The following is a 25,179-nucleotide window of genomic DNA, read 5'->3' as shown; positions in this document are numbered from 1 at the left end:
AGCTGTAACCTTCTCCTCTCTGGCCTGGACAAATCCCATCTCCCCCCCACCCTCCACTGAATCTGTTCAAAACCCCTGCCACAAAGATCATTGTCCTGGTTCATCACTTTGATCACATCACACCCAACACTGTGGCATTTTCTCTGCTCCATCATATCAAGCACACAGTACTTGTCTTCACTTTTATGGATCTGCACTGCTGGTACTCCCCCTGCCTCTCATTGCTCTTCTTCTAAATATTTCCTTAAACACAACTGATGCTATGCTGCCTACAGCTGTGTGAATAATGGTTGTGGGGTTATTTTGGTTTGCTGACAATTCCAAAAAAATCAGGAAAAATATCTGTTTTGGGTCAAACATTTCATTAGGATTTCAAGCATTTTTAAACTATTTTTAAAAAAATAAAATCAAAGGAAATTTCTAAATGAAAAGTCACATTTCAAATCAAAAACTTGAAACATTTCAGTTGATAAATGTCAAAACAAAAATGTTGTTTTTTTCTGTTTGGTTTGGTTTTGTTTTCAACCAACCAACTAAAGCAACTGAGTGAAATCAACACAAATTTGCAAAATTGTTTTGATGTCACCAAATTTGCTTTTTTCAGCAAAAAAAATTTTGTCCAAAAATGTTCCACAACTCTACTTTCCAGGACCTTCACAGCTGGTCCCTACTCTGTCCCTCATAATCCACCTCCCTCTAAAGCTCTCCTTAAAAACAAGTGATGCTGTGATGGTCCCCCATGGTACGCTGCTACTGTTGCTTATTCTTCCAGTAATAATCATCCCACTGTTCTCTTCCCAATCTGTCTATATCTCCATTTAAGTTCTCTGAGGGAAAGACCATCTTTCTGATTTTCAATTAGACAACTCACCCTTTTTAGCCACTCTGCAAACAAAGATTTAATACATTTTCGCCAGTCCTGGGTCCACTCATCACAGAACAGTCCAGTGGAAATGAGCTGATGCCACATCTAGGAACAGAACAAACCTATCAGTTGACTATTTTTAATAGGAATGAAAAAATCAGCCTCACTGGGATTTTTTTGGACTCACGTCAATATAATGAAAAAAGACTTTTTCCTGTTCAGGAGATTTGGGGAATAACTCCTGGATCCATGATTCTGCTACATTCATAAATTCTTTGAGCCCCCGGGTCTGCTTAAGGTCCCGAAAATCCTTGAAGATAAAAAAGGAGCAAGTCACAGAAGTGGTAAACTCAGCTTTTCATCTCTTTTACAGACATTAAATCAAACACTTGAGAAGAATATCACTAATTTCAAGACTGCGTTTCAAGACTTGATACTGTTCAGAAGCCTAAATATCAGGTCCCTGGAAAATTCAGTTGTGCAGAACTCATTATCAGATGGCTGGGGAAACGACAGATTTAAGTAATTCTGGGAGCTACAAGAGAAAATAACTGAAACCAAGGGCCTGTCTACATTGGGAAGCTACTGTGCTGACTCTTTCTTGCTCAAGAGTGTGAAAACTCACCACCACCGCCCCCCCACGCGCAACAAGTTTCAGTGCTATAAAGCACCAGTGTAGACAGGATCCAAGTGCTGGGAGCGCGAGGTGGTTTAACTAGAGCACTGGGAGAGCTGTCTTCCCAGTGCTCATGCCCGACCACACTGTCCCTTTAAAGCACTGCCACGGCAGCGCTTTAAACTGCCAACTGTAGACTTAGCTCAAGAGACAAATTGGGCCAAACTGAAGTGATTCCGTGAGCAAACACTTTTTTTAGGGTTGCCATCTTGCGCTTCAGAATCTAAACTTCATGAAAAATAAAGTAATTCTTCTAAGGCCTTAAGGGTACTAACAAACCCTCCAAATTGTGAACAAAGTGTGATTCAAAGACACCATAATAGAGGCCCACTTTTCAAAGACACCGTAATAGAGGCACAACTTAAATGTATACCCCAAATTAAAAAACACAATAAAATAACTAAAAAAGAGCCACCATGGCTTAACAACCATGTAAAAGAAGCAGTGAGAGATAAAAAGGCAGCTTTCAAAAAGTGGAAGTCAAATCCTAGTGAGGTAAATAGAAAGGAGCATAAACACTGCCAAAGTAAGTGTAAAAATGTAATAAGAAAAGCCAAAAAGGAGATTGAAGAACAGCTAGCCAAAACCTCAAAAGGTAATAAAATGTTTTTTCAAGTACATCAGAAGTAGGAAGCCTGCTAAACAACGAGTGGGGCCCCTGGACGACTGAGATACAAAAGGAGCGCTTAAAGATGATAAAGTCATTGCAGAGAAACTAAATGAATTCTTTGCTTCAGTCTTCACGGCTGAGGATGTTAGGGAGATTCCCAAACCTGAGCCGTCCTTTGTAGGTGACAAATTTGAGGAATTGTCACAAATTGAAGTGTCACTAGAGGAGGTTTTGGAATTAATTGATAAACTTAACAGTAACAAGTCACCGGGACCAGATGGCATTCACCCAAGAGTTCTGAAAGAACTCAAATGTGAAATTGCGGAACTATTAACTATGGTTTGTAACCTGTCGTTTAAATCTGCTTCTGTACCCAATGACTAGAAGATAGCTAATGTAACGCCAATATTTTAAAAGGGGTCTAGAGGTGATCCTGGCAACTACAGACCAGTAAGTCTAATGGCAGTACCGGGCAAATTAGTTGAAACAATAGTAAAGAATAAAATTGTCAGACACATAGAACATAAATTGTTGGGCAAAAGTCAACATGGTTTCTGTCAAGAGAAATCATGTCTTACTAATCTATTAGAGTTCTTTGAAGGGGTTAACAAACATGTGGACAAGGGGGATCCAGTGGATATAGTATACTTAGATTTCCAGAAAGCCTTTGACAAGGTCCCTCACCAAAGGCTCTTACGTAAATTAAGTTGTCATGAGATAAGAGGGAAGGTCCTTTCATGGACTGAGAACTGGTTAAAAGACAGGGAACAAAGGGTAGGAATAAATGGTAAATTTTCAGAATGGAGAGGGGTAACTAGTGGCGTTCCCCAAGGGTCAGTCCTAGAACCAATCCTGTTCAATTTATTCATAAATGATCTACAGAAAGGGGTAAACAGTGAGGTGGCAAAATTTGCAGACGATACTAAACTGCTCAAGATAGTTAAGATCAAAGCAGACTGTGAAGAACTTCAAAAAGATTTCACAAAACTAAGTGATTGGGCAACAAAATGGCAAATGAAATTTAATGTGGATAAATGTAAAGTAATGCACATTAGAAAAAATAACCCCAAATAATTTAGCTACAACTCATCCGGAAAGAGATCTTGGAGTCATCGTGGATCGTTCTCTGAAGATGTCCACACAGTGCGCAGCAGCAGTCAAAAAAGCAAACAGGATGTTAGGACTCATTAAAAAAGGGATAGAGAATAAGACAGAGAATATTTTATTGTCCTTATATATGTAAGCAGAGTCAGGATGAGCTCTACCCTGACATATAGTGATGAATTATGGCGAGTGTAGAAAAGAATTTCAGGGGCTGATGGTGTTTGCATAGGCACACCCACCCCGCCTAGCATAGCTCATGGCAGCCTAAAATGGTTACTTTGACAGCTGTGGGATCCCCAATTTCTTTGTTATTGGGGCTACTTTGACAGCTGTGGGATCCCCAATTTCTTTGTTATTGGGGCAGGAGGAATAAAGTGTTGTCACCCTGATTATGTGAATGAGGAACTATGAAACTGCTTTATGACAGAGAGTCTCACCATCAATTAAGTAGCACTCGCTAGACAAGGGACTTGGGGCCAAAACTCAATGAATTGAGAGAGGTTGGGGACAGGTGTCTGTACCTGGTGGTGTGGGTGCCTTGTGTGAGCCAGAAGCACCAATTGCACCACCACTACCTCTACCTCCTCCTCCTCCTCCCTCCACTGTTGAATATCAGAGCTCATTTTTGATTCCCTTAAGAATCTAAGTTACAGGTTGCTGAGCTGAACTCACTTTGGGCTAATGGTGCATCAGCACTGGGGCTCCCCTACTATGAGCTGGAATCACTAAAGAGCTAAAATTACTGAGCTGAGATCACTGAGTGCTGTGCTAACTAGTGGGGGAGCCTGAAACTATATTGCGGAGCAGAGCAGCTGGCAGAGCTGTTTGTGGGACGGTTGAAGCGGCCCACGGAGCGAGTGGAGCCGAGCAGTTTGCGGGGACGGCTGGAGCGGATCACAGGACGGCTGGTGGAGCAGAGCAGCTGGCGGAGCGGAGCTGAGCAGTTTGTGGGGAAGGCAGAAGCAGAATCCCACGGAGAGGCAGGACAGTCGGCCCTGGACCACGTAAGGTGCCCCTTTCTACCCAGGCTGGTGGGGCGGGGGGAACCCCTGCAGATAGACTCTTGAACTCTGGGGCTGCACTGACCTGGGACAGAGACTTTTGGGTTGCAGGACTTTTGGAACTGTGGGTGATTTTTGGGTTGCTGGACTCAAGAGCCCAGGGGAAAGGACATGGCCTAGTTGAGGTGTTTTCCCAATTTAATGCTATGTTGTTTATCTCATGTTGTTAAACATTTTCTGCTACACCGAGACTCTGTGCTTGCGAGAGGCGCCCAGGGATGTGTGTGTAAGATTTTCCCAGGTCACTGGGTGGGGGCTCGAGCTGGTTTGCATTACACTGTAGGGAAGGGACCCCTATGTATTGAACCCGGCCCTCGCTGCTATCAATTCGGCCTTTACATATAAAGCCCTGGTACGCCCACATCTTGAATACTGTGTACAGATGTGGTCTCCTCATCTCAAAAAAAGATATACTGGCATTAGAAAAAGTTCAGAAAAGGGCAACTTGTCCCATATGAGGAGAGATTAAAGAAGTTAGGACTTTTCAACTTGGAAAAGAGGAGACTAAGGGGGGATATGATAGAGGTCTATAAAATCATGAGTGGTGTGGAGAAAGTGAATGAGGAAAAGTTATTTACTTGTTCCCATAATATAAGAACTAGAGGCCACCAAATGAAATTAATGGGCAGCAGGTTTAAAACAAATAAAAGGAAGTTCTTCTTCACATAGCGCACAGTCAACTTGTAGAACTCCTTGCCTAAGGAGGTTGTGAAGGCTAGGACTATAACAGGGTTTAAAAGAGAACTGGATAAATTCATGGAGGTTAAGTCCATTAATGGCTATTAGCCAGGATGAGTAAGGAATGGTGTCCCTATTCTCTGTCAGAGGGTGGAGATGGATGGCAGGAGAGAGATCACTTGATCATTACCTGTTAGGTTCACTCCCTCTGGGGCACCTGGCATTGGCCACTGTCGGTAGACAGGATACTGGGCTGGATGGACCTTTGGTCTGACCCAGTATGGCCGTTCTTATGTTCTTATTCATAGATTGATAGATTTAAAAGTCAGAAGGGAACATTGTCACGATCTGGTCTGATCTCCTGTAAACATAGGCCAGAGAACCTCCCCAAAATAAGCGATAAGCTGTTCAGCGGCATGCAAGAGCACTGGAGGGAGGGGGCAGAGCGGGGGCAGGAAGATGTGTGGCAGAGTGGAAAGAGGCAGGGCAGGGGTGGTGGTTTGGGAGAGGGGTGGAGTGGGGAGAGCATGCCCGGGAACTCAAAAACTCAGCGCCTCTGGTCTTACAAGTTCTCTTTTCTAGGGCAAAATTCGCTTTTCAGTCAGGCATAGCAAACAGGAGCTACCAACCCCGGCCTACACCCCAACATTGAGCCTGCTCCACACAAACCACCCCTGACAGGCAAACAGTTCCCTCCCCTTCACCCGTGCACTGAGAATTCCTTCTGAGACTTTGCTTTCACTTACCCCTCACTATGCCTCAGAGACCACAGCATGTGTGAGACCAGATTACTGACAACCCCCTCGGCTACTGACACAGTCTACAGACCTCAGCACTCATGCTGGATCCCTCAAGTTACACATGCACTGCACCCCAAATTGCAATCACAGCACTTCCAAGCTGCTCCAATGAATCTCTCCACCATTCAGTACAGCTGCACTTAACACACTGACTACAACTGTGTTAAATGGTGGAGGGATTAGTTGGAACAGGCTTGCAGAGCTGGTTGATCAGTAGCTGGTGTAAATGATACCACAGCTGGTATGAATCATCCAAAGCTCCATTGGAATCAATGGAACTGTGGCAATTTACACCAGAGGAGGATCTGGTCTACTGAATGCACACTAGGAAATTGCATAACAAGATTCCACCATTGCTACCACTGGTTCACCAGCGGGAGCTCTGGTGTAGACAAGGCTCTGGAGGTTTCTGGCATGTTTGCCATGCTTTCAATTAGCCTGTTCTGAGCAGTTTTATTTGAGAAGGTTTATGCGGGTTCTCTGTCAGATCACATATGGCACCTCGGTGACAATTCATGGTTTACTAATGGACATTTTTGGCACAGCAAAGTTCGTGGCCACTAATGAGGGTATACGAGCTTCCTGAAAGAAACCCTGGAACAGTTAGAGAAAATTCCTCATCAATAGCTTAAAATGTTCATTTTACCCTTTTGGTTTGCAGTAAATCTTCTGTTCCAGAGAACAATTCCAAAATCTGCAGTGACATCATCACGGGGCTGAATGGTATTTTCTCTGAGTGTTTCAAGAAAATTGTGACCAAAGCGAGTGTTAAATTAAGGCACTGCAGAATATCCTCCAACTCCTTTGGCTGCAAAACATCCTCTGCATTTCCTGTCTGACGTCTGCGTATACAGCAACGGAAATAGCATTGAAAAACTCAGCTCTTCAATAATCTATTGCATTTTAACTTTAAAATATCATTTAAAATTAATAAAAATATGGGACAACTAGTATATTAGGCAAGCACTGCACAGACACACAGTGACAGAGATCGGGGCGCCATTGTGCTGGGCACTGCACAGACACACAGTGAGAAACAGTCCCTGCCACCGTCTAGACAGACAAAGGAAAGATTATTATCCACAGGTTACCAATGGGGAAGTGGGGCCCAGAGAGACGAAGTGACTTGCCCACTTGGATAAACCCATCAGAGATTGTGAGGTGACCAGATATTAAGGCAATGGGGGCCAGATAAGTACCTGAGATAGACAGAGGTCAGCTGGGGTCAGAGCTAACTCTCAGTGCCTCTCTCTGAGGGCCCAGAGTGAGTCATTCAGGGCCTGGGTAAGTGCTAAGTTACACACAGCTCCACGCAGCCTTGATCCTCTGCTCCAGCCAGGGAGTGCTCAGAGTACTGCTGGCGGGGTCCAGTGAGTGCTAAGCATTCTGGGATGTCTCGGGTCACACCTCATAGCAGTGTAGACACATTCAGACACAAGAGGCAGCAGAGGGCGGTCAGGATCAGACTGTCCCTGCCTGAATCCCCACCTCCTGGCCCCATTCTTCTCCAGCGGTGGGAGCTCCTCACATCCTTTTACATTCATTGGGCTATGTCTAATGTACATGTACAAGGTAAAGCAAAATCTTGCTTACTGCTCCCACCCCCCGCACCAGAAGTGGGAGGCAGTAGGGAAAAAAACCCGACGGTAATTACACACCTTAGGTGAAATTCAAGTATTAATATTGTTTTGTTACTTGCATCTTTGTATTAGCCAAATTGCAGCCACAAAAGGTTGGAGTTTAAATCAGTTGCTGCGCATCATGATTCCAAAAATAGGTATCACGTTAGTTGCGATTTCAGACATACCCAGCACGGTAAAGGAAGCCGGCAACATATAATCTTTCTGCTTTACACAGGAAGTATTGAAGCAAAATGCAACCGCGTTTGCTACCCGCAATCTAAATCATAGTTATTGTTACAATTCTTAATTCACTAAAAGAAAATATTCAACTTATCTCTTGTAATTTTCCCTTTACCTAGCCTAAACAAATAAAGTTAATACATGTTAATATTTTTTCTCTCTTACCCACTTGTGTTTTCATCTAGGGTTTAAAGATGCAAGAAAACATATTTGGCTCCTAACTAAATCATTAGATCTTTTTAGAGGCAAACCAAGGTATAAACCTGAAACGATTAATGATTTCAACCTTTAGGTTTCCTGGACCTGCTCTGAATAACAATCTTTAATCCACTGGTGGTATGGTTTGCTGGTATGTTGAAATTACTTGTCTGTGAGTGTGACGTAGCACTCTATATGATTTTATAAATATATGCTAATGAGTGTGAACATAATATAACTGGAATATGCTTCATGCAAAAGGTCTCTTGTAAGGTATCATTACAAAGCTTATAATCTACTGAGTGTGGTCATCCTATTTGTATAAATATATCACTCTTGTATCTGAAACTAGAAAGATGAACTATAACTCTGAGGGCCTATTGCAATTATGCAAAGTGTGGGCCATTAATGGTGGTTTGGAATCTTGATGGCTCCCATCCACCAGGACAATTGACTGTGGATGGCTCTGTTTGCAGGCAGGTCTTCCTGTGAGTCAGGCTGGGAGGAATGAAGGCTCGAAGTCTTACAGTGACATGTGATCATGTCACCTGAACTGGAATCCATCTTTAACCTGGTGTCTGTCCATTGAGGAGGAGGGGGTGGGAACCCAGAGAGGGACAAAGGATTCCTGTCTTATGCAAAAGATATATAAAGGGGAACAGAACAAAGGGGAAGCTATCATGAGGAATCCCCTAGCTACCACCTGAGCTGGAACAAGAGATGTACCAGGGGAAAGAATTGTGCCCAGGCCTGGAAGGTGTCCAGTCTGAGGGAAAAACTTACTGAAGCATCTCTGAGGATGAGATTATCTGTATTCAGTTTGATTAGACATAGATTTGCGCGTTTTATTTTATTTTGCTTGGTGACTTACTTTGTTCTGTCTGTTACTACTTGGAACCACTTAAATCCTACTTTGTGTATTTAATAAAATCACTTTTTACTTATTAATTAACCCAGAGTGTGTATTAATACCTGGGGGAGGCAAACAGCTGTGCATATCTCTGTCAGGGTTATAGAGGGTGAACAATTCATCAGTTTACCCTGTATACACTTTATACACAGTAAAACAGATTTATTTGGGTTTAGACCCCACTGGGAGCTGGGCATCTGAGTGTTAAAGACAGGAACACTTCTGTGAGCTGCTTTCAGTTAAGCCTACAGCTGTTAGGGGACGTGATTCAGACCTGGGTCTGGGTTTGCAGCAGGCTAGCGGGTCTGGCTCAAACCAGGCAGGGCACAGAAGTTCTAAGCTGACAGGGCAGGAAAGCAGGGGCAGAAGTAGTCTTGGCACATCAGGTGGCAGCTCCCAAGGGCGGGTTCTGTGATCCAGCCCATCACAGTGAATTCTATGTTTTGTGTCACATGACTAAATTATGGTTTTGGGGAGTTTTTGTTGCAACAACAATATTTTTGCATGTAAAATGTGCATAAAAATAATAAAACTAATTAAAATATAAAAAATATTAATAATAAAACATTTTCCTTTGTAGTACCACACTATTTATAATTAGAATTAGAATTTAACCACTATGGGTGTGTCCTTATAAAACATCGGTGGTGGTTCAGTCTTTGCAAAAGTCAGTCATAAATATAGGTGTGTTTGTCAATGAACAATGTAATTGTAATTTGATTATAAGACCCAAACAACATTATTATTCTATATTATAGTACGGTATATTGTATTATATTATAATATTATATATTGCATAATTATATATATAATTTAGATTTGGAATTTGTCAGGCAATGTAGCCAGTTGTTTGGCAGAACCCACGTTAAAAATTCATAAGTTCATTGGGCAAACCACCATAATATTAATGTAAAATTCTACCTTTAATAGCTATATTACAGCTACAATGTTTTATAGTGTAATAATATAAAATATGTATATACAGGGCCGGCGCTTCCATTAGGCGACCCTAGGCGGTCGCCTAGGGCGCCAGGATTCGGGGGGCGGCATTTTGCGCGCTCCCCACGGGGCGCACGGAAGCTTCCGGTTCCGCTCCAGTCTCACCATCGAAGAAGGACCTTCTGCTGACGTGCCGTGGAAAACAGCGGCAGGCAATTGAGCAGCTCAATGACTGCCGCTGTCGCCTGTGGCATTTCGGCGGAGGGTCCTTCTTCGGCGGCGCAACGGGAGCGGAACTGGAAGCTCCCGTGTGCCCTGTGGGGAGCGCACAAAATGCCGCCCCCCAAATTCTGCCTAGGGTGCCAGAAACCCTGGCACCACTCCTGTATATATAGTATATAAAATATAATATAATACAATATACTATACTATAATATAGAACAATAATATTGGTTGGGTCTTATAATCAAACAATAAAAATATAAAATCAAGTTCTAGCTAAAATAACTTGGTGATCCTCAATATTATCCCCATATCAGAGCGGGGTGGATATGTTTATACTGGAACAAATCTTTTTAATTATTTAATTTTGAATTTGTATAACTTGTGTCGCTCTGAGGTTTGTTTAGGAATAGTTAAAGAATTAAGTTATCAATTCAAATCTAGTAAATGCCCATAAGATCAAGTGCCACAACGTTGTACCAGAAAAGGGTCATGTCTTTACAGGTACTCAGCAACAATACAAATCCTCAGAGGGGACCCAAGCCAAAACTAGCTCCCAGCACCAGGACGCTGACAGCATTGTTCCTCCCCTGCAGCAGCCATGACTTTCTAACAATTGGTTCGGCCAATTAAATGCAGACTCCCAAGCTCCAGTGTCTGTACCATGTAAAGGAAGCTGAGAAAATAAACTTTGGCATAAACCTCCAAATGATGAAGTCTGTATGTTGTGATCTGGAGCCCACAGCAGCAGCCCGGTGCAAGGACACTATGACGTTGCACCCTATAATGTTTTATGGAAATATGTTTATGAAAGTAAATATGACATAACTGAAATATGTTTTATGCTACATATGCCATGTAACATATCTCCGCAAAGGTTATGATCTACTGAATATATTCATCCTATTTGTATGCATGTATCATTTTTGTATTTGAAATTATGAATATTGGCTGTGTACTGGTTTGATTTTAAGTAGCCTTAGTAAGGCATTTGGTCAGCTTCTTGAGAAAGGAATTTGCAAGTTAAGTGCCCAATCAAGAAACACTTAAGCTAACAATGAACATTGAGATGCCAATCCACATCAGAGCTTTCCTGGGAATGTGGCCTGGCTTGTAAGGACTGAGTCATGCATGGACATGTGACTTGCCTATGTGACTACAAAAGTCCATTTTGGAGTTGAATTCTGCACAGGAGAGAAGAGGGGGTTTCCACCCACAAGAGAAAGTCTATTTAAGCCCCTGGGAGACCCCTCCATTTTGTCTTCAGCTGGCTCAAGAGGTAGCCTCTCCACCCCCCAAAGGATACCTGAAAGAAACTGGAACAAAGGACAGTAACCACAGGGGTGTGATTGATTGCTGGACCCAGACTAGAAGGAGGCTAGTCTGTAAAAGAGGCTTATTGGAACATCGCTGAGATTTTATCTGTATTCAGCTTCTTACTGTATTAGGCTTAGACTTGCGTGTTTTGTTTTATTTTGTTTGGTAATTCACTTTGTTCTGTCTGTTATTACTTGGAACCACTTAAATCCTACTTTTTGGATTTAATAAAATCATTTTTTAATTATTAATTAACCCAGAGTATGTATTAATACCTGGGGGAGCAAACAGCTGTTCATATCTCTCTATCAGTGTTATAGAGGGTGAACAATTTATGAATTTACGCTGTATACGCTTTATACAGGGTAAAACGGATTTATTTGGGGTTTGGATCCCATTGGGAGCTGGGCACCTGAGTGTTGGAGGCCGGAACACTTCTTAAGCTGTTTTCAGTTAAGCCTGCAGCTTTTAGGGGATGTGGTTCAGACCTGGGTCTGTGTTTGTAACAGGCTAGCGTGTCTGGCTCAAACAAGGCAAGGTACTGGAGTCCCAAGCTGCCAGGGAAAATGGGCTTAAAGGTAGTCTCAGCATATCAGTTGGCAGCCCCAAGGGGGTCTCTGTGACCCAGCCCGTCACAGATACCTTTTGTGCACTGGTGCAAGGACACCTTTTTGCACTGGTATTGTCATCGGGGTAATATAATCTCATCCCCAGTGGGCAGCATACAAAAGCTGGGGAAGACTGAACATGGGCAGTATTAAGTTTATTGCCTGAAGTGTTGGTGTCGTGTATATCTATAAATATATGTATGTGTATGTATCAGAAAGGGACACATTGTAAAGGAGCATGCCAGGGAAAAGTGCAACTCTCAGCTGTGCACTAGCGTCTGTAACCTGGAAAAGGGTTTATCTGCAAATCAATAACTCTGGAGTGGGTACATCTATACCAGGTGTAGCAATGGGCATAAATCAGCTCTGTATATAGTATACACATATGACACCATCCTATAATTATAGGATTGGAAAAGGTCCCACATTTCACCACAGATTAGCAATAGCTACATTGTATTGTAAATGACTGTTTTTAAAAAAGGAAAAGCCACTTGTTTAATTCTTGTCAAAAGTGCCACCTAAAGCAATTCAGGTCTGGGGTCTGTAACACTGCATCCTAATTAAAACTCTTATTTAACTAAGATTATCATGGCAAAATCTTCTGTGTCCTGTTCACAGCCTCGTTGCCTGTGTTCAAGCCAGGTGAGAACGTGTTCGGTCACTTGGCAGTTACCACTCAGTAGGTCACCTTGAAGACAATGTATAATAAATGTAGCGATTTATCTCCTCTGGTAGTTGATCACCCAAACAGGAAAATTCCACCGATGGCCTGTTGCTCTGAAGAGGGATATCAGCACATTGGCAGATACAATATGTTTGAGGTGGACACACCGCAGTGTGGTCAGAAGGAAGGTACCATAAAATCCGCTGTCATCGGTAGCCTGCCAGGCTAACCAAGCAATAGGCTTGTATGCGGAGGGTAACATATAGTGAAGTGGCTGGTATCCCAATATTGCAATATATCAAAATTACAGTTATGGTCAATTGGAGTGCAGGATCACAGGGTTAAATTTTTGCCAGACCCCAAAGGCACATATACACCTATACTAATTCAGCAGGTGGCAATTCCCATTTTCCTGTTATCTATTGTGTTAAGGGTAAAGTCCTCATCTTATGTAATAGGGACAAGGGTTCATTAACACCCATAGCCTAGTGGGCTAGTTTGCCTTTGTTATATTCACTGCTATGTAGCCCAGTGGGCTGGCTTGCCTTTGTTATATGTACTGCTTTACATTATATTTTGCTTTCCATTATATTCAGCAGTAATGCAAGAAACCTGAATCCTGTATCCTGTACTGTATCCTGTAAGACATTAGCGTCAGCAAGTTAGCATAAAGTTTAAGGCCTATGAACTTTGAACAGATAAACATTGCAAAATAAACGGCCCAACAGAAAACCCCAAGTATTTGGGGAGCTGAAAATAAAGGTTAAGGGGCTCAGTACATCTGAAATGTGTTTGAGACAGACACTGTTTTGTGCGGTAAGGCTGACCAAGTGGAAGACTCTGATGGAGAGGGTGACCTATGCTGGAAATAGCCAATTTTGCATTGTAACCAATCGTAAGGAGACCCACCTCATAAAAATTATTAACAATATGGATAAAGCCAAACAAGCTATTACCCAATTAATGAATGAAGGTGATGAGTGTTCAACCATCCTCAAGGTGGATTTTGAAGTAAAAGACTGGATTATTGTCCATGGAATTGCAACAGAGATTATTTTCATTATTTTAGGTTGCACTCAATGTAAATTCAATGGGTATAAGCAAAAATCTAAACAAGTACCAAACATTAATGATGGCAAATATATATATATGGTACCCTTCCTCCAACCCAAGTGGTGGAAAATGGCGTTGAAACTGTCCCCACAGAGGTTTGACCATCTACATCTGTACCCGTGTGATGGGGTTCATTTACAAAGGGGGGCATGTAGCCTATAGGCTAGCCTGCTTGCTTGCCTATATATCTTTTAAGTTTCTTATTTTCTTATAGGTTTGATTATTTGTTTTATTGATAGGTTGAGCTAAAGCAAAGGTAGCATACACATGTCTGGGACCTTTCACCCAGACAGCAAAGTTAGTATACATATATTTGGGACCTTTCACCTAGATAGGTGGTGATGAGCTAATGCATAATGTCCATGTATGGCTGCGACTTTTAACATAGAGGATGCGTTAAAGCAGGTTGGCATAGGGGCTTTCCTAAGTTCATACCCTTTTAAACTTAGGTACACCACAACTTAGAACTTGGAAAGAATCGATTAGGACAGAAACAACAAATGTGATACCTAACCACAAAAGGGCCATGGTAACAAATTGACATATATGATACTAAGTTAAGATAACTGATGTACTAACCTATAGGAAAAAGACACTCCAGCATTAGTAAGATGAGGAAATACAAATAAGGAAAAGGTGGGAAATCCCCTACTAAATATGCATCAAACATAGCGGTGTCAGTGTAACATATTATAAAAGTGGCATCCCAGCCTAGAGGCAGTAGGAGAGAGAGGTGTAATCCTTGGGAGGTGCCGGAGTGATGGCCACTGGTGATGAGGGAGAAGGTGATGGTGATGAGGAAGATGATGGATAACACTTCAGGTTGTTCTACAAGGGATGGTGTGAGTACAGTATCTGGAAGTGCAGATGTACATTCTGTAGTATCTCTATCTTACTAAGTTGGGGTGTTTGTGACTGTGCTAAATGTACTAATATACTATATTTGTAAATATAAAAGAGTTCCTATAGTGTGAGTTGTTGCAACTGTGCACATCGGGGTTCCCAACTATATAACAATTTAAATAATACTGGGCCTGATCTTGGGACAAGAACCTGTCAACCCTCAAAGTGATAACTGGGGATTCTTAAGTAATCTATATAATTAATACACAATCTAAAGATCAGGCAACAGCACCATCACCTCCTACTGCTTCTCCCTAGGATGGTGGTGGCTGATTTCTGTTTCTTTGCTACCTTGTTAAGAAGTTTGGGCGTAAAATACTCACCTGGTACCAAGCCAAGCCTCTGTCCTTCTGGCAATCTCCTTCAAAACTACATTGACATCACTTTCCTGAAACGACAGAAAGAGCGCATAGCATGGAAATGGGTCACCTTTAAAGCTCATCAAAAATTACATTTCTTTTCCATGGAGAACTTCAACTTTTTGAAAGAAAGAAAGAAAGAAAGAAAGAAAGAAAGAAAGAAAGAAAGAAAGAAAGAAAGAAAGCCCAGTGTTTTCAGATGAAAACCAAAACCTTCTGGATATTTGTTTCTTCTATGAACAATCACAATTTTTACACCAAAAGGAAAAACAAAACAAAGTTTTGTTGAAAACCCAAACATTCTTGAAAAACAGTTTTGACAGAACATTTTCAGTGAGCCCTAGTCACCTTTATCCTCTCAGACTTTGCAGGTCCTGCACCCCGCATGGCTAAGCCACAGCCAAGTCCATGCCCAAAATACACCTCTACCTCAATATAACGTGACCCGATATAACACAAATTCAGATATAACGCGGTAAAACAGTGCTCTGGGTGGGTGGGGCTGCACACTCTGGTGGATCAAAGCAAGTTCGATATAACGCGGTTTCACCTATAACGCGGTAAGATTTTTTGGCTCCCAAGGACAGTGTTACCGGTATATCGAGGTAGAGGTGTATTTAGCATGATCCAGCTCCCATTGAAATCAATGGACAAATTCTCACTACACTGGTGTGACAGCACCTCTAGACTTAAAGCTGATTAAGTTCAATGGTGGGGACTGAGCCCGATGCTGTGCAGCTAGACAAGCTGAGGTGGAAAGCCTTGGGTTGGGAAACAAGCAATGAAACCCAAGCAAGGCACCTCGCCAAGGCCTTGCAGGAAGGGCTGCTCAAAGTTTTCCTTCAGCATTTTGTTCCAGTGGAAAATTGTAGTTTTGACTAAATTAAAAATTTCAATTTTTTGTGAAGAAACAGCGCGCGCACACACCTAAAAAATTTGCGATTTTGGCCATTTTTTTCAGTTTTTGGCCATTTATGGCTGCAAAAATTTTGGGACTCGGTGAGATCTGAAAAATGTCAATATGTGGGATTTTGTTTTGTTGATCATTTTTTGACAGGAATTTTGATTAAATTATTTTTCCTGTTTTTATCTAAATTCCCAGATTCAATTCTAGTGTCCCTTAGATCACTGTCCCCCAATATTTGCCCCCTTATTTATTTTGTTTTATTTGAAATTTTCATAGGAAAAACAAAGATTTTATGACCAGTTAGAAAATATGGCTTAGGAAATAAAAATTAATGGGAGGTGGCCCCATTAATGTGCTTGTTGTCTGTTAGCCTTACGTTTATTCCGTGACCCTTTGCTAGGCGACTGGTGATCCGCTGGTCGACACTGTTCAAGAGAAGCTGCAGTGGCACATGAATGTGAGGAACAGGCTCTCTACAAAAATTCTTCAGGGCAAGCATGTCAATGACCTTCTGTGCCAGAGGAGCACAGCTCCCGATGAACGTCTGATGGGCTTTTATCATCGCCAGAACCTTCCTGTACAGGTGGGAGATAGTGGTATGTTAATAAAAGTTTGGTATTTGCTGTGGGCAGATTGGTTTATTCTTTTAAACTACACTAACTATCATAGTTTTGGCCCAAGGAGCTGGTATCTAAGAGAATGCGTCATTCTCTCCTCAAACTGTTGCTTTACAATGACCTGCAAAGGAAAACAAAAATTGGGCTGGCGATGTTTGTGGCCTCTTTAGGCTGGATGGTGATTTGTACTGCTCTGTGCTATAGCTGCTTGAGCTCAGTGCTGTTTATGTCAGTCACTTGCAAGACGCATGTTGTATTTTGTATATGTCTACAATGTGATATTTGAACATCTCTAAAACTACTGATTCTAGACTGGAGTGGTTCTTGGTGAATTCATCAACTTGTGGATTGGTTAAGAATAGCTCTGAGAAACACTGTTTAAAGGTAAAAGTAGGCCTGAAAGGAACCTAGTATTAAAAATATAGATTAATAAATTCTGAGGCCAGAAGGACCATTGTGATTATCTGTTCTGACCTCCTGTATAACGCAGACCACAGGACTTCCTTGAAATGACTCCTTTTTGAATTACAGCAGATCTTTTAGAAAACATCCAGTCTTGATTTATACAGTAAATTGCCATTGATGGAGAATCCACCACAGCCCTTGATAAATTCTTCCAGTGATTAACTACTCTCACTATTCAAAATGAATGCTATTTCTAGTCTGAATTTGTCTAGCTTCAACATCCAGCCACTGGATCTTGTTACTTCTTTGGGCTGGTCTACACAACCATGGTAAATCAATCTTAACTTACGCAGCTTCAGTTACGTGAATAGCATAACTGATGTCGAGGTTGTTAGAGCCATTTACCGCGGGGGCTACATTGCGCTGTGTTGATGGGAGGGTGTCTCCTGTTGACTTCATTTATGCTTCTTTGGGAGGTGGAGTAGGAGTACGCAAATTGATGGGGGAGTGCTCTTCCATTGATTTAGCATGTCTTCACCAGACCCGCTAAATCGACACTTGCTACATTGATTACAGCAGTACCGATCTACCAGCAAGTGTAGACATACCCTTTGTCTGCTAGACTGAAGAGTCCTCTATTCTCAAATTGCTGTTCCCCATGCAGATACTTATAGATGGTGATCAAGTCACCTCATAACCTTCTCTTTGTTAAACTAAATAGATTGAGCTACTGCAATCTCTCACTATAAGGCGTTTATAATAATTCTCCTGGCTCTTTTTTGAATCCTCTTGAATTTCTCAAAATTAGTAACGTCACACTCCCTGGGCTCAGTAAAAAGGGTTATCCTAATGAAATCCCACTCCAACATTGCCTATAACATTTATCAAATTGGCAAATTTAGTTTACTAGATTTCAGCTTTAAAATCTAAAATCAGCAAATTCATAACATAGACACTGCCCCCATTCACCACAAAACCTTAACAGTAACTTTGTAAATCTTATGACTTCATGACCTTCTTCATGATCAGTTATAGTTATATCAACAGCCCAGCACATCTAACCTGCATGTGGCCCATGTGTCTGTGAAATGTTTCTGCCTTAACACTGCTGAACTCACAGGAAAATGAGACTATTCACCAGGGATGTTTATTTTCTCTCTCATTATTCTCTCTGTGTCGATTCATTATTCAACAGTTCACCATGAAAAATGCAAATAGAGCTTAGAGTTCCGAACTTGTGTTTGTTTTTTTCCTGTTAATCTGAACTCTAGCACCCAGCCTGAACCACAGTGCGGCTACCTCTGCACCATAATGATGAAGGATTTTTAAAAATCAATTAATTAAATACATTCACAAAAAATATAAATACAGAAGAAACCCAGATAATAATCCCTAAGCTCTTACACTGAGCTTTTCATCTGTAGATCTCCGACTGGAAATAAAGTGTAAATGTTTAACTGTGAGAGTAATTAACTGTTGGAACAATTGACCAAAGGTTGTGGTGGATTCTCCATCACCGAGAATATATTTCAGTCAAGATCAGAAGGTTTTCTAAATGATCGGCTCTAGTTCAAATAGGAATTAATTCAGAAGTTCTCTGGCCTCTGTTATACAGGAGTCAGACTAAATGATCACAATGGTCTTTTCTGGCCTTGGGATCTATGAATCAAAGCACTCTGAGGCCACATCCTTATCCCCATGTTACAGACGGAGGAACCGAGGCATGAGGAGGTGAAGTGATTTGCCCAAAGTTTCCCAGCAAAGCAGTGGCATAGCCAGGAATAGAAGCCAGGTCTTCTGGGACTCCGGTCAGTTGCTCTAACCACTAGCCCACACAATCTTCATTGGTACTACTCCATTTAGAGCCAATAAGCAAAGTGCTTCCAAATCATTATACCACAAATAATGATATTACATTTTACGAGACAAATGAACTACAACGTTCTTTTACAGAATATTTCTCTTTTAGACTCACGTTTGCTTCTCTTCATCCTTCCTCAGCTGAGCGAAAGGCAGCAACCGCATGTCTTTTGAAGTTAAAGGGTCCTCTGCCTTTTCAAATGATTCCCTTTGAATTTCATACAGCAAAGGAAGCAGCCAGACCCAACACGTGCTCTTAGAGTCTTTGGCGCTTTGGATGCAAACATGCTTCAGAGCTAAAACACACTTCCTGCAATGACACGGATGCAAAATGTTAAACAAACAAAAAAAATTCCTTGTATTCAGACAAATTGTATCCACAATTATGTCAGTGCCTCTCTTAATGAGTTTGAGCTTCAGCTGCAAACTGGATGGCTGGATGGATGACAGGGCAAAGATACTATATGCAGCTGCACAAATAGAGCCAAGGTCTTTTTGAGAGCTGCGTGAATAATTGATGTTTTTGTTCAAAAATATTGGGGGGGAGGAAAATACCTTTGGTTCGGGTTGAACCGAATATAAAAATTCCAAAAAATGTCAACGAATCCAAAAAGTCAATTTTGGGTCAAAGGAAACATGGCGCTCAACCCAAAACAGTTTGTTTCCAGGCATTTTAAAGGGCTAGTCACAAACCAGGCAGAGGACGTGCTGCCTCTTTTATAACCTTTAGTCCAGTAGGGAGGGCACTCACCTGTGATGCAGGAGACCCAACTTTGAATCCCCACCCTGGAAAGGGGATGTGAACCCAGGGCTCCCCGGTGAGTGCCCTAACTGCTAGGAAATCCTGTGTTGGCTCTCTCTGGTAGAAGCTTTGTATAAAATACTTGAATAGTCATGGGGCCAGCTAAAGCACACAAGAAAGAATTATTCTATAGCCTGGTGGTTCAGACATTCACCTAAGATATGGGAAAACTAAATTCAAGTCCCCCTGAGCCAATGTTTCCTGTTATAACAGGGCTTTAGTATATTACTTTCCTCAAGGTTAACCCAACGATGAATATTTGAAACCAAGTTTGCTTTGAATCAACATTTGCACTTTTAATGTCACTTGAAGTCAAAATGTTAATTCAGAAAGAACATTTTGTTTCAGCTCAACTTATTAAAATGAAAAATGTCACCTCAAATGGTTAAAACATTGGTTCAATCAGAAATTCTCAATCTTTTCCATTGTGACATTTCCAAATAGAAATTTTTCAGAACTTCCACTGCATGAACATTTTCAAGATGTTGCCTTTTTGTCCCGCTTTGTAAATTCTGGTTTTTGATAATAAGGTTGCAATAGCTTGAAAGCTGGCAGATGTTCCTCCCCTCCCATCTGTATATCCATCTTCCCTGGATTCACTGGGCAATCTACAAATCACAGGTGAATCCTGCACCTAAGACTATCACAGAAAATGGAGGTTTGGGATCTTTTGTGTCAATCACCTTTATGCAGATGGGGCAGCCCTGCCAGAGCTCTTACCCATCTGGGGGTAACACCACTACCAGCCAACTTGAGACCTGTTCCTTGGAAGCACTAATCCTCTGCTCCCATTGACTTTAAGGCTGTCCCATTGATTGATGGCTAGACTAGGTTTCCATCTGACTAACGTTAGAGGAGAGCTAGGATTCATTACCTGCCACACAGAAGGCTCTAAATTTGGTCTTTCTGGTTGGGATTGTGGTTTCTAGGTGCTACTGCAGTACAAATAATACATTATAGTAATTGTAACTCTAGGGTTAACCTTGAAGAGGGTGATTCCATGCTGAACCCCTATTATATATAACAAAAACCCATGAATAATTATTAACTCCTACTTTTGGAGCTGTGTGCTTTGCAAATATCTCAGTTCACAGCATTTAAAGAGAAGTGAATGTGTTACCTTTAAAACCACAGGCAGGGTTCAAGCAAATAAAATTACATATATAGTGAGTTAGATACTACCTTTTTCTTGGTTCTTTCAGGTTGGTGAATTTGTCTTCCTGCGACCCAACTTTCTGGGCCATTTGTTCAATCTTGCTCATGGCCTCTGCACTTATATGGATACTGTGGTGAGATACTGTGCATAATGCAAAGAGGAGAAAATCCATCGCTGAAATAGGAGGATGCTGAAACTTGGGATTTCCGAGTACATTTTCAATGAATTTGCGGATGTAATCATACACCTAGACAAACACAGTAATTACGTACATTTTACTGGAAGTGTCAGACATGCCTGAAATAAAGTTCTCCCAGCATTGTCTCAGCTGCACTGGCCAGTGGACGGGGATGGATGATGGAGGAGGTATTTGCCATTACTCACAGAGTGGAAAGGTGGCCTTGAGGCTAAAGGCCCTAGCATAGCATTTAGGAGACTCATGTTCAATTCTTCCCTTTGCTACAGACTTCCTGTGTGACTTGGTCAAGTCAGTTAATCTCAACCTTTTCCATTTAGATTGTAAGATCTTCAAGGCAGGGACTGTTCTTGAGTTTGTGACTGTGCAGCACCTGTGTGACAGGGCCCCAAACTCAGTCACTGTGTGTCTATGCAACGCCTGGTGTGACAGGGCCCCAATTTCAATCGTAGTGTGTTTGTGCAGCACCCAGCACGGTGGAGCCCCCATCTTGGTTACTATGGCCTGGTCTGCACCTAAAACTTAGGTTGACCTAGCTATGTCACTCAGGGGTGTGAAAAGTGTACACACCTGAGAGATGCAGTTAAGCTGACCTAAGCCTGGGTGTAGACACTGCAAGGTCAACAGAAGAATTCTTCCATCGACCGAGCTACCACCTCTTGAAGGGGTGGATTAACTACAGAGATGGAAAAAACCTTCTGTAACTATAGGAAGGGTCTACCCTATGGCAGCACAGCTGCAGCACAGTAGCTGTACTGCTGTAGCATCTGTAGTGTAGACATAGCCTATGTAGCTACATAGCCACTTCTCACCATGGTATGAGTGCCTTTCTTAGAACCGTACAGAGAATGGAAGTTCTGCTTTGTGAAGGATTTTGAAATTTGGCTTCGTTCTGAATTAGAACAAAACCCAACCATTTCAAAGCCCACATGAGTAGAAATACTGTCTGCTTGTTTTCTGTCAGAAGAAGCTATAAATACGGATTCAAGGAAAGATCCTTCACCTCTGGACTGTTTGGCTCTTACAGGGAAGTGTACCAGATGTAAAGCAGAGATCACCAGAGACAGTCTGGGTGCCCTGAAAGACTTTTGGGAAACTGGCAGTTGGAATTACGAACTGTGATTCACATGAGCATTATTTTACCTGCTTTAACCTCTCAATAACTCTCATTTCCTTTTCTTGGCTAATAAACTTTTAGTTTACTATAGGATTGGCTGCCACCCTGGTCTTTGGTGTAAGATCTGGAGCACCAATCGACCTGGGATAAGTGGCAAGTCTCTTAGGACCGGGAGCAACCTGAGGTGGTGTTATTTTTTATTTAAGTATCACAAAGTGCAGGTTGTCTGGGTGGCAAGATAGACTGGAGTGTCTAAGGGGACTCTCTGTGACTCTATGGTAAGACTGGTATGGTGAGCCGGGGTACGCATTTGTCACTGGCTTGGTGAAATCTAATTATAGATCACACCAGCAATCTGGGGGGTCTGCCCTGTTTTCTGACAGGCTGCCCTGAGGTCAGCGCACTCAGTTGTGAGTCACTCCAGACAACATGACAGTGCTCACCGTGTTCTATGTTTTAGAAACCCCCAGAAACTAGTCAGAGCAGTGGTGTGTGGAGCTGGGACTGGTGTGTCTGTGTGTAGTTAGTCAACATGGCTATTTGGGACCTAGCTGCACCTGTCTGGATTCTTCATATTGTTATTGTGTAACGACCAAGTGACACAACCGACAGTCTCTGCCCTATGACTGGTTTAGGTATTGGATGTAAGGGACCGGGGCGCAGGCAGTCTTGCCCAGCGGTCACAGCTGGGCTGAGGTCTGCCCACTGGGGGCAGGAGTCCCCAGCCAGATCCCATAAACAAGAGTCAGGGTCAGAGTCAGGCTGTGGTCAGAGACCGGAGATCAGAGGTAGTACCAGGCTGGAATCAAGAGGCAGGAATCAGGGTCAAAGTCAGGCTGGAGTCAGAGACCAGGAGACAAAGCAAAGTCTGGCTTTGCAGCAGGCCAAGATCTGTGTGGTGCCCAAACAAATTCCTAGGACAACACCTGGAGTTAATAGGGGCACTTGGCCAAACAGAGGGCTGCAGGGTACTGTCATTCTGGCTCTTGTGGGCGGTACTTCCTGTGGCACCTACTCTCCACAGTGCTCCCTAGCTGTGTCTTTGCACGGCCTGGGTTCTAGTCCCCAGGTCCTTACATTAGGGAACAATTAGAGCAGCAGGTTTGTCACACTGCAGAAAAAGTCACAGATACCAGGATTTCTCAGTTTGTCCGGGACTTCCTGAAGGTGGGTCACCGGCTCAACGCTGAAGGGAGCATGTGATGGGGAGGCAGCAGGGCCAAACCTGAGCAAATGGTGCTGCAACCACATGCATTAGATCACAACACCCAGAGTGGGGAGCTGGGGACCGGCCACACGAGAGCTGCCTGTGCCTGGGCTGAGTGCAGGGCAGGTTTGCCCCCTCCCCAAGCTGAGATTAGGGTTGTGGTGCTGGGGCAAAGGGGGCTGCTATGGGTGGTCAATGCGCCCTCATTTGTCAGGGCATTATCTGTCCAAATTCATGGAGCAGACACTAAACCTATGAATTGTGTGATATTTACCATGACTGCTCTGTAATTTTTAACAAAAAATGCCATGACATCTGCAGCCCTCATCATGATGAATGGGATTTTGCCAAATTTAAAGCCACTCTGCCTTTTATGGAGGCAGCTTGTTCAAGAACAGACTCTGGAGATCAGGTCCAAAGCTGGTCGAGATGATCCTGGGTGGCAGCCCAATCCAGCTCCCATGAAAGCTGATGGAAATCCTTCCTTTCAACAGGAGTTAGACTGGGCTGTTAGCGTCTCATCCAAAGTCCATGAAGTCAATGGAAAGACTCCATAACTCCAATGGGCTTTGGAGCAGGTCCTGATGATGGAGAGGGAAAGAGCAGCAAAAGTAACGTTCAGCTTTTAACGATTCTTGGATGATTGTCAATGCACCATGTGGAGGTAGAGCTACCTCCAGAGAGGTTCAGTGGGGGCCTTTCCCGCTATTGTGGAGCTGCCATGAGAGACGGGCGTTGCTCGCTTACCTTTCTCTCGTCAAAGTCAGTTTCTTGATCATTTATTTTTTGCTCTGCATCACCGATGTTGCTGGTTTTGAAGTGCTCCTTGTAGCAGTGAAGCTTCCTTTCCACATCACCAAAGTCCTTCCTGTGAGAAAGTTCTTGGTATAGCTCATCTTCCAGGAACTGCAGGATAGACTCACTAGCAGTCTCTTTGGACTTTCCTCTTGATAAAAAGCCAAACCAGGACTTTTCTGGAAACTGACAGATGTCATCAAATTGGGTCCACACTCCTAGTGAGAAATAAACATGGATACACCTTCAAATGAACGCCCGTAAACTTTCAAACTTGCAAGGGGGCAGACTGTGGGAGCAACCGGTCCGCAACTGTCACAGAGTTAATGTTTTCCTTTGCCATTTTATAGTGCTCCTTGTGCCATTCAGTTAATAGATTCCAAGGCCAGCAGGGCCCTTTGTGCCCATCCAGCCCAGCCTCCTGGCTATCCGAGCCAGAGAATCTCCCCAGTGATTCCTGCCTCCAGCCCAATAACTCCTGGCTGAGCTAGAGCGGAGCTTTGAGAGAGAGACGCCCCATCTCCACCTACAGACTCCCAGTGATGCAGAATCCATCCCGTCATAGGGGAGCTGATCCAAAGGCTAATTCTTCCCTCTGGTAAACACTGGCCCCTTATTCCCAGACTGAATTAGTCTCCCTTCTGCTCCCAGCCATTGGCTCTCGCTCTGCCTTTGTGAGCTTAAACTGCCTTCTCCTCTCAGAAATCTCTTCCCCACGTAGGCACTTGTAGACCAGGATCATGTCACCTCTTAATCTTCTCTTGGATAAACAAAATAGATCAAGCTCCTTCAATCTCTCACTCTAAGGCAGGTTTTCCAACACCTCAGATTGTTCTCCTAGTTCTTCTCTGAACCCTCTCCAATTGGCCAAAGTCCTTTTGGACGTGCAGACACCAGAACTGGACAATGTGGATACCGAAACAGGGCCCAAGTCTAGAGGAGATGGCCAGGCCATAGTTCCATCTCCTTCCCATGTCCCCACTCACATTATGGCACTAACACAGAGAAGGAGTAAGCTGCAGCTCGTGAAGATGTGTAGCTGCGCCGATGTAGTTCTTCTAGTGTAGACTGGCCAGTAGATTCATAGATTCCAAGGCCAAAAGGGACCACCATGATCATCTAGTCTGACTTCCTGTCCGACAAGCCAGAGAACGGCCCCAAAATAATTCCTAGACCGTATATTTTAGAAAAACCACTTACCCAAAGGATTGGGCACATCCCACAT

At 42.8% G+C, this 25,179-nt stretch overlaps 1 protein-coding gene across 1 annotated transcript; it reads right to left on the bottom strand.

Annotated features, from left to right (window-relative positions):
• Positions 1–1,028: 1,028 nt before the first annotated feature.
• LOC123369101 lies at positions 1,029–25,179 on the bottom strand. The gene is made up of 5 exons (XM_045014461.1): positions 25,155–25,179; positions 23,907–24,172; positions 14,857–14,921; positions 6,441–6,636; positions 1,029–1,175 (listed from the first exon to the last, which is right to left on the bottom strand). Exons 1-5 carry the CDS (start codon positions 25,177–25,179, stop codon positions 1,029–1,031), a joined length of 699 nt encoding a protein of 232 aa, XP_044870396.1.

This window comes from Mauremys mutica, chromosome 4 (assembly GCF_020497125.1).
Source record: "Mauremys mutica isolate MM-2020 ecotype Southern chromosome 4, ASM2049712v1, whole genome shotgun sequence".
In the NCBI taxonomy this organism is placed as follows: domain Eukaryota; kingdom Metazoa; phylum Chordata; order Testudines; family Geoemydidae; genus Mauremys; species Mauremys mutica.
The sequence above is the reverse complement of the archived record's forward strand: the minus strand, read 5'-3'. Positions and strand labels throughout refer to the sequence as shown.